Here is a 10,323-nt window from a genome sequence, read left to right on the forward strand (position 1 = left end):
GAGGATTTTATTTTTTGTCTTCCACGTGTAGGTGGTACCAGAACTGTGACTGTGAGCACCAGAGGTTTACCAGTTACTACCAACTGAGATTGCGCTGACTATAGAAGAGGGTTTCTCTGGAAGAGCAGGAATGATGTCAAAGGAGGACATTGCATGATAGCTTAGCCCAATGTGACTCGGCCACTACAATTGGGAGGACTTGGTTCATCTCATTTGCAAAAAATGGGGTGGGCCTTGAGAATGTGCTGATTATGGTTACAGAAAACAGTACCAAATAAACCTTAGCCTTTCATCCCCACCCAAGCACATAAAGTAGTTAATTCCCTTTCTCTATTGCTTTGAAATCAGAGATTGGTAATGGGAGGAATATCAATTTCTGGACTGATAGATGGATGAAAGGACAAAGGACAGATCATCTAGCACCAAATATGTTTGGAGCAATCTCTAACAGAGCCAGAAAAAGAACAGTCCACGATGCCCTCACTAATCAACAATGGATTTCTGATATCCACGGTGCTCTTACATTGGCAGTACTAATGGAATATTTGTTACTTTGGGATCTCTTATCAGAAGTTGTTTTGCATCCAGATGTTGAAGACATTCACATTTGGCAATTCTCACCCTCTGGGATATACTCAGCCAAGTCTGCCTATGAAGTCTTGTTCAATGGATCCATCCCCTTCTAGCCTGGGGAAAGGATTTGGCAAAGTTGGGCACCTGGTAAGCATACATTTTTATGTGGTTGGTGGCACATAAGAAATGCTAGACAACTGATTGACTTGCAAAAAGAAATTTGGAGCACCCTGAGAGTTGTCCTCTGTGTGATCAGGAACCTAAAACAATTTTTTGAAAAGGCAGGAGGTCTGCCAAGATATATTGATAAGAAGAATAACAAGAGGTTTAAGTCAATACAGTGACCGAAGCACTAGGCAAAGGTCCAACCTGAAGAGAAGTAAACAGAAATAAAAAACAGACCCCACTAAATAGTTGTTAAGGGGTAACTAGGTGCTTGGCCCCTGCCAAATTCCAGGCTGCTGCCTCACTCTTGATTTTGGCAATGATTTGTTGGCAGCTCGAGAATCTGCGATCAAAGATTCTCGCATTTCGTTCTCGCCAAATCTCCCAGTTTACAAGGATCAATAGTGATCTGATGCCTTTTCTATTGCATCCCGGCAAAAAAGCCAGCTTTTCCCACCAATGCCCCAGCGAGGGGGGTCGCTCCCAGTTAGACGGCTTCAGGCCCTCAACAGCTACCCAAACAGCAACTTCCTCTCAAATTCTTTTGATGAAACGACATTCCACAAAAAGGTGAAGCCCCGATTCCTGGGCAGCATGACATAGGACACAAGTTGGTTCATGGGGCCAATTCCTGGCGGCTAATCGATCTGCTGTCCAAATGCGATTTTGAATTGCTAACCAGCTGAAAAACTTGCATTTTGGAGGCGCCCAATTCTTCCAGATGATGAGGTCATAATTTGTGTGAACAGAGCCCAAAAATTGTGCCTGATATGCCGATTTGACTGTGTAGCGGTGATCCGCAGTGAAATTCCAGGTGATGGCATCATCACGCTCTGGGTGAAGCTGGATCTTTTGGACTTCAGACCAAAGAATGCAGAACTCATGAATGTGGTGGGGAGTAATCGGTCTATCGAACAGCGCAAGATCCATGATCCAGGCATTGTTTGTGACCGCCTCCGCCAAAGATTTCCTCTTATTTCTTGATATAGAAAAGAGACGAGGCGCCAAGTCCTTTGGCCTTTGCCCCCTTACCCAAGCGTTGCCCCAGAAGGAGATTTTAGAACCATCACCAATCTCTATGGTCGTTGATGCCGCAAAAAGCAGTCTATCAACATCAGAGCAAGGAATCTCTAAGTTGTCCCAAATATTCCGTGATGATGTGCAATTATGCCAGAGCCATCGCGCGCTCAAGGCACGCGCAAAAGCGCCCAAATCAAGAACTCCCAAGCCCCCAAGGGCTTTTGGCCTCGCCACCCGTTTCCAGTTGACTTTGCACTTTCCGCCCGTCAGTCGTTCAGAACCAGCCCAAAGGAATTGTCTTCTTTTGGAGTCTAGTAGGCTAATCGTTGCCTTGGGAGCATTAAGGGCGGTTAATAGGTAAATTGGTTGTGAGGTAAGCACTGTTTTCACCAGAGTTAAGCGCCCTGCCACTGAGAAGTTTCTCCCATTCCAGCTACTCAGTTTGTTCAATACTTTGTCCACCAAAAACTGGAAGTGCCCCTTCCTGAGTCTAGTTGGGGTGAGAGGGAGGCCTAGGTACCGGATCGGGAAGGTTGCTCTTTTGGCTGGGAAGCAACTAAGGATGTCATCAAGGGGTAGCCCCTGGCAACGGATTGGGACAATCATGGACTTCTGAAAATTGGTCATCAAACCAGAGGCCTCGCCAAATGAGGTGAGCAACTTGACAATTGTCTCAATATCCTCTTTTTTCGGCTTAACAAACAAAGCTGCATCATCAGCATATAGCGAGATCCTAATGCTGGGCGAGTTGTTTCCCAACTTGTTCAATGCTCCACTGTCCGCGGCGATCTTTAGAATTTTTTGCAAAGGGTCTATCGCCAAGACGAACAGAAGAGGGGAGAGAGGATCGCCTTGCCTGAGACCTCTCTCATGATGAATAGGAGGGTTAGGGACCCCGTTAACGAGCACTCTTGATGTTGAGGTGGAGAGGATAGAAGCGATCCAGTCAGTCCACCTCACAGGGAATCCCAAATTGCGGAGTAAGGCAATCAAGTAATCCCAACGGACGGAGTCAAAAGCTTTTTCAATGTCTAGCTTGAGGAATAGCATGGGCGAATTGATACGCTGGAAGCGTCTAACAGTGCTTCTAACTGCAAGGAAGTTTTCATGAATGCTCCTTTTTTGAATGAAGGCACTTAGGCAAGGTGAAACTAACTCATTCATTCTCGGTGCCAGACGAAGAGCCAGGGTTTTGGTGATAATCTTAATGAAAGAATGGATGAGGCTTATAGGTCTGAAGTCCCCAGCTACCTCCGCGCCTTCCTTTTTGGGGATTAGAATGATGTTTGCTGAATTGATTAATTGGAGGTTGAGGCATCGATTATTATAGAAAGCATTCACTGCAGCCATGAGATCATGCCTTACAATGGTCCAACAAGATTTAAGGAAAACACCAGTGAAGCCGTCCGGCCCTGGAGCCTTATCTCCTGGTAAAAGATCAATACTTCTCTTAATTTCCTCCTCGGAGAACGGCGCGTCGAGGCTTGATAGATCAAACTGCTGGTCAGAGATAATGTCCCAGTTAAGGTCGACAGATCTAGGGGTTGGCCGCTTTAAAGCATTATGGAAGAAATTTTGTAGCTCTTGTGCTTTTTCATTGTGAGAGAAGACCCACCCATTACCGGTCCGCAACCGTTGAATGAAATTTTTTCGCCTCCTGGAGCCAGCTTTCCGGTGGAAAAATTTAGTGTTGGCATCTCCGAATTTAAGCCAAAGCATGCGTGAGTTTTGCCTGTTTCGTGCCCTTTCAATTACCGCATAGCCAAGGATGCGCATCTTCAATCTATTTCGGAGGTTCACTTCCATGTCGGACAGTCCCCTATTTTCTTGTGCCATGTCCAGTCTTAGAATAACTTCTAGGGCCATATACATAAAGAGTCTAGCATCAGGTATTAACTTGGAGCTCCAATCCTTAAGCGCCTTGGCCGTGAACTGCAGTTTGTAGTACAGCCTATGAAAAGGCTCACGATGTTGGGTCGGTGCCAGCCAGGCTTGCTCAACTATATGCTGGAAACCTGGTAATTTGGTCCAAAAATTCTCAAATCTAAAGGAACGTGGATGCCTCGGCATAGTAGTATTGGATAGGAGCAGCGGGCAGTGGTCAGAGACCGAGGATGATAGTGCATGCAGACCAAATATTCCGAACATCTCCTCCCATTCAGAGTTGCAGAAGAATCTGTCTAGTCTTACGAGAGTGGGATGTCGTCTCTCATTGCTCCAAGTGAACTTCCTGTTTTGCAAAGGAATTTCTTTCAAGTCGCAAATGTCAAGAGCTTGCCTGAACAGAAGCATTAGGCGAGGGTTGACTCTAGAATTGTTTTTGTCGCTTGCTTTGTATGTGCAGTTGAAATCCCCAAGGACCAACCAGGGGGAAGGTGAAGGAGGCCTCTGTGCACTCATCTCTCTTAGAAAATCAGGCTTGCGGCCTCTACAAGATGGTCCATAGACGACTGTCAGGTAGAAAGAAGCACGACGATCCTTAAGAGAGACAATTGCGGATATGTGGAATTCTCCGATAGTAAAATTGGACAATTCGAGTAGGTCGCTATCCCAAAGCAAAAGAATACCACCCCGGGTTCCACTATTTCCTTCCGCAGGTTTAAAACTGAATTTATTAAGCTTTGGTCCTCCAAGCGCCGTCACAATGGACCTGTCGACCGTTGATAATTTAGTCTCTTGCAAACAGGCAAGATGGCAAGTGGTGGTGGAGATCATCGCGCGCACTGCATCTCGGCGCGCTTGCAAATTTAAACCCCTTACATTCCAGCACAGGATGCTAAAGTCAGACATGGAGGAGAAAAGGACCCCGATTAATTACCGACAGCTGGATGAAATTGCAGCACTGCACAATAATGACAGTGAAACTTAAAGGGGCCACCAGGGCCAACACAAGCATGGCTGTTAAAGGTCTGAAGCAAAACAGCAACCCAATACAGTCCAGGGTGCTCACAAAAGTAGTAGAAACTGAACTGAGACTCATTGACATAACAAAAGTAGACCCACATCATCTAACATGGAGCTAAAACAGCCATCAATCAAGCCGCAGCAACTGCTCTGGCCTCTGCATGCATGGCGTCCACCTCCTCTTGGATCTCAGCTATAGCATCTCCAGCAATTCCCATCAAGGCCTTGTCGAGGCGAACTGTGTCTGGCATATCAAGATTGAACAGAGCATCTAGGGCCGTCCCCATCTCCACAGTCAGTGGCTTCTTGAACCAATCCTGAAATTCCTGCAAAGCAGTATTAAAATCAGCAGCGTCATCTTTTGCCAAGAGACCAAGCTTGCGGCAGAGGACGCGCTGGGCCCGTTGCATGACATTCGTTCGAGGGCCGTTGGCAAGTCTGGCGCTATGACGTACCGTCGAAAGGTTGAAGCCGTGTTGCTGCTTGATTCTTCTAGCAGGTGCTGCAGGAATAGTAGACAGAGTGGTCGCTGGTGTTGTTACCCCCTCCGAAGGATGTAGCACTGGTCGCTCAAGTATGGCAGGCGAGGGCTTGGTGAATATGGTGTTGAGTAGATGGCTTTGCGCGGTGGTTGACACCGCTGCAACATCTGTTGAAGGTTCATGTACCGCAGCTATCATCCGAGAGGAAGCGTCGACATTGGAGTCCGTCACAGCTTCGGCGTTGTAGCCCGCAGCAACCGTGCTGCAGGGAGAGCCTAACAGCACATGGTCCTCCACAGACTGCACCAAAGGCAGTAGCTGCATAGCAGGGCATGTTGGAATGGAATCGAGAATAGTTGTGAATGCTCGCTGCACTGGGATGAGACTTACGTTGTCTGCGAAGTTCATCCTGCTGCCATCCCAGACAGCAAGGTTGCTGTCGCCAGCAGCAGCCCCTGGGACCGAATCGACTTGGCCCTTAGGCACCAAGCGCGGTCGCCTTCGGTACACGCAGCCAACGCGATAACGACCTTTAGGGAGAGCTGCAGCCTTCACAGCAGGGCGCGGAGAACCGTCGTTGCCACCACCGCGTGAGCTGCGGATGCCGGGACTGCAGGCGCTTGGTGGAAATCTGGGGCGAGCAGGATGCCGTGGGGGGGGTCGCTGAACGGCCACGCCGGACAGCAACACGGGTGGAACGGCGCACACGGCTGCGTCCACGTCTCGCCGGGTCACGACCAATCGCCGGGTCACGACCAACATGTGGCGTAACCAACGACGCGCCTCCGGCATGACGAGGCTGCTGATCGCCGTGAAGGTGGTGACGAAGCTGCTGATCGCCGTCGAGGTGGTGACGCCGCCCGGATGAGTCATGGCGCAGGCCATGGCGCGACCCCGAGCGCTCCCGCTCGCGGTCCCTGGGAGCCCGCGAGATGCTACGAAAGAGCCGGGAGCTCCAACTGTCGTCGCGTCCTGGGCGGCGACCACGACGGTCACTATCACCATCCTCATCCCTGCGACGGTTGCTGCGAGGTGGTGGAGGGTCGTGACGGTCACGTGGTTCGCACTCGCCGTCAACAACACCAAGCCGCCAATCATACGCACGTGGATGCCCATGGCCATCCCTGGTAGGGGGGTCTTCCACCATATCAAGATGGACGATGACCCTGAAGGTTAAGCCGCTACGCCCCGCCGGTGTCGCGTCGTGGGCAGTGTTGTTCCTGTCAACAATGGTCAGCCACGTTACCTTAGGTATGTCAGACGGGTTTCGCGCCCACGCCCACAGATTGAGCGTCGTAGCATCCTCCATTCGCAGCGACTGGGCTTCAACGTAGTCCAGCACACAGGACTTAGCCACCGCACGCTTGGCGATGCCATCGTTCCATGCGTGCAGAGGGATGCCTTCCAGGCACAGGCGCACGTGGGAGCCGAAGACGCTGTGGTCACCGTGGACGGGGAGCTGCCACGGCCTGACGCGGATGTCGATGTTGTTGTAGGTGAAGTCGCGTTGCGCCACAGCCGTGTCCCGGTGATGCTGGTGTTCAAAGGTGACGAGGAAGTCCTCTGGATAGTGTCTCACCACCTTGATGTCTTCTTCGCGCATCCTGAACCTAGAGCAGAAAGCTCTTCTAACTGTGTTAGTGCTTGTTGCCGGTCGAACGCCGCCGAGCCAGGCCCATGCCACGTGGGTGCTCAACCGCGCCAGCTCGCTGTCCATGTCCCGAGAGGACGCGGCAACAACGAAAGTCTCCTGCGGGCGCTCCATGGGGTTGCCAGGCTTCACCATGTTGACTTGGCGCAGAGGAGGGAAGTTGACGTTGTCGAAGCAGGGAGGTGGTGGGAAGGCAGAGGGGGTAGAAGCAGCAGCACTAATCTTCTTGGGACATTGCCAGGCTCTGTGTCCAGGGCCGCCGCAGTTGAAGCATTTCAACGGATCCCTGCAATCAATGGCGTAGTGCCCTCTGGCCAGACATCGGAAGCATTTACCTCTCAGACTTACCTTAAGATTTTTGTTGTCCAGATGGCGGAACCTTGAATGCTCGGTTGTTGGCTTCAATGAAGTCGCAGGCGAATTGAATCTCCTGCGGAGTCGCCGATGGACCGTTGTCCAGCCGGGCAAATCTTCAGTGCCGGATTCAGCGGATTTGCTGCGTTGAGGAGTGATGGGACGCAGGCCTGGGTATTGAAGTCGGTGGGTAGCAGTCCCATCCCGGCCGTGCGGAGTGATTTTTGTTGGAGCAGCAGACGCGTCAAAGCAGGAACGATGAGATTGGTCGGCGGACAGAGCTGATTCGGCGAACCTAACTCTCCTGGTGCAGGCGGCCTTAGCTGTCGACGAACCGGCGGCAGGCTTGAGGCAGGACCGCGTCGAAGAAGAAGTTCCGGACTCAGATCTAGGAATGCGGGCGTCCGCGTCGAATGCTGGAATCCCCACCGAGGCAGGGTGGATCTGGAGGATGGAGGCCTGATCAATGGGTTGATGGAGGGGTTGGGGTTGGTTTTCCGGCGAGTCGGCGGGGGGAGCGGCAGCGGCGGCAAGTGCGGTGCTAGCCGCCGCGAGGACAGGGAGAGCGTCCATCCCCAAGATTCGTATCAGCTATTGAACCTAAAACAATTGATCATTTGCTAGGCAGTTGTAACACATTTAGTAAATTTGGCCTGCAAGCATTGGCCCCTCAAGGGCTTGTTCGGTTCTACCCCAATCCATATGGATTGAGGGAGATTGAGGGGGTTTCAATCTCCAGTAAGTCAAAATTCCCTCCAATCCATATCAATCCCCTCCAATCCATATGGATTGAAAATAACCAAACAAGCCCCAAGTGGGCAGGCTTTCCTTTGATGACTGGTGGGAAACAGTAAATAGCCGAGTGGAGGGTCAGATTAGAAAAGAGTTGAACTCTGTCATCATCCTCTGTGCTTGGTCAATTTGGACTCACCGAAATAAGTGTGTTTGATGGAGTGTCCCCAAATTTAAATGTTGTTTCGGCAGTGGTGGATGAGGAATTACAGAGGTGGAGTATGGTTGGAGCAAAAGGGATATCCTACCTGCTTGCTATGGCTCCTGGGTCGGAGCAGATGAATGCTATGTGTGGGTTAAGGTCGTGTATCCCTCTGTTTCTAGTGGTGTAAATAGGTAGTTTTAGGCTAGGTTTTTAGGCTTCTTAGTTGCCTAAAACCTGGCTGTTTCTTTCGGGTTTTCTGTAACCTTTGGTCCCTTTCTTCTTAATATAATTATTTTCTTTTCTTTTCTTTTTCTATTTTCCTATTTATTTCCTTTCCATTTCAAATCCAAAATTACATGGTATAACAACTTAAACTACTATAAGCATTACATGGTCAGATATGTATAGCTTAACTCGGATAATCTCAATATAAAAATGAGGGTTCCCTTCTAATTGTCCTTACTCCTTACAAAACAACATCAGAAACAACTAACCCTTCCTGTTACATCAGTTTGAAAACTGGGACAATAACTTTTTTTGTCAAGTAAACAAACCGGAAGGGAACAACCTATGATATATGGTTAAGCTGTACACAGTTTCACCGGCATTGAGCTGATGGTAGCTTCACCGCTGGCTCCTCTTGCCCCCTTTGCTAGAGCTATCATCATGTGCTTCTGCACTCCTCTTCCTGCCTTTGCTGGGGCTATCTACCTGTGCCCCAGCGCTACTTTTCCTGCCTTTGATGGGGCTATTTTCCTGTGCCCCAACAATCCTCTGCTCACTCTTTGGAGGCTGACCCACACCCCTCTTCTTGGCTGGCTCATATGTCTTTGTAGTCTTTTGATTAGCCAGCTCATCACTGCAAGGTCTTTTGCCATCCCCTTCCTTGGCAGCAGCATCCCTTGAAGAAACCTTGCTTGCCCTTGCATCCCCAGAGTGCAAGCTTGTTCTTGAAAAATGCAGGGATCGAGCATTCTTCTTTATTACAGGGGCACCAGCTGTTCTGGTCTCTCGATGGCTTTTCAAGAACAAGCTTGCACTCCGCTTCACAGTTTTGCATGCAAAGTCACGAAGCTCAACCGCAGCCATGTGCTCTAATGTAGTCTTCGGATAGAAGGTTATTACATTATTGATGAAAAAATAAGTATATCTCTCAAAAGCTCCTTGGTGCCAGAGATTACATGTTGAATAATTAGACAAATTCCAAATTAAATTCCGAATATAAATCATGACCAAATCAGAAGAACTGAAATAAAAGCCAAATCAGATGATGCGTACTGATTAGACTTACTGATTGTTGGCGCGCGCCAGGATCAGCTGGGTCGACGATGTCAGAAGATCACGAGCAGTCGCGTGAAGACGCTTCCCAACTCACATTTTTATATTCAGAATGATATCACGACCAAATCACATTTTTTACTGGTATGCAACAGCTGCTCCACAACTTCATATGGGAGAATGATATCACAATGTTGGATCAGTAGGTGAACTGTTCTTTTATTGTCCACTATCATAAGATTGATAATCTGAAGAATATTAAAAAAAGTGTTTAAGTCAAGGATATGGAATGCTTTTTCTAAAACGTACCACTGTAGAATGTAACTTTGTATTAGCAGCTAGATTGGACTCCTCCATTTTGATACCTTATCATGAATAGCATCATGCAAGTTGTATTTCTCAATAAACTCGAATACTTCTGGCTTCAGGAGCTGAACCAAATGGGTTTAATTAGAAATAATTTGACAATAAAAATGTATATTTTGATATGTGCCTACAAATACAGCTTTAGGATGTACTTATTTTAGCATAAAGAGAAAGTGCCTTTTCGTATTGACCATTGATCACATATAATTCAGCTAATGACTACATGGCACATAAGGCAGATATCAACCAAATAGGGAAAGAATATGAAGTGTAAATATATGTTTTACAATCATTAAATAATGTCCCTCCCCACCTCTTTCAATGAATCAACCATCGATGAGGAGTTTAGCTGTGGCTCAACGGCAGATATGACCGGTGAGGCTGAGTATAATGTCGGTGGCCAATTTTTTATAGTAGTCAAGAGAAGTTCATGGAAAGAAGGATTGATAGTTAGAGCAACAAGGGCAACCTACACAAGAAAATCAGAATAGTATTACAACAGATAGGTGTTAAAATTAGTAATGGAACTTACAAGTTAGCACCACACCTCATATGCAGTATCACTCAGCTGAGGATTTTCTGTAGGAATATAA

The 10,323-nt window shown here is 48.4% G+C and overlaps 1 protein-coding gene across 1 annotated transcript; it reads right to left on the minus strand.

Annotated features, from left to right (window-relative positions):
* Positions 1 to 8,440: 8,440 nt before the first annotated feature.
* On the minus strand, positions 8,441 to 9,214 carry LOC118472265 (uncharacterized). The gene has a single exon (XM_035960215.1). It carries the CDS (start codon positions 9,173 to 9,175, stop codon positions 8,711 to 8,713), a length of 465 nt encoding a protein of 154 aa, XP_035816108.1. The 5' UTR covers positions 9,176 to 9,214; the 3' UTR covers positions 8,441 to 8,710.
* Between the last annotated feature and the right edge of the window lie 1,109 nt (positions 9,215 to 10,323).

Source organism: Zea mays, chromosome 6 (assembly GCF_902167145.1).
Source record: "Zea mays cultivar B73 chromosome 6, Zm-B73-REFERENCE-NAM-5.0, whole genome shotgun sequence".
In the NCBI taxonomy this organism is placed as follows: domain Eukaryota; kingdom Viridiplantae; phylum Streptophyta; class Magnoliopsida; order Poales; family Poaceae; genus Zea; species Zea mays.

What these genes read in the sequence shown, in the direction of transcription:
- LOC118472265 (XM_035960215.1), bottom strand. Translation starts at nt 9,175, where the DNA reads ATGGCTGCGGTTGAGCTTCGTGACTTTGCATGCAAAACTGTGAAGCGG.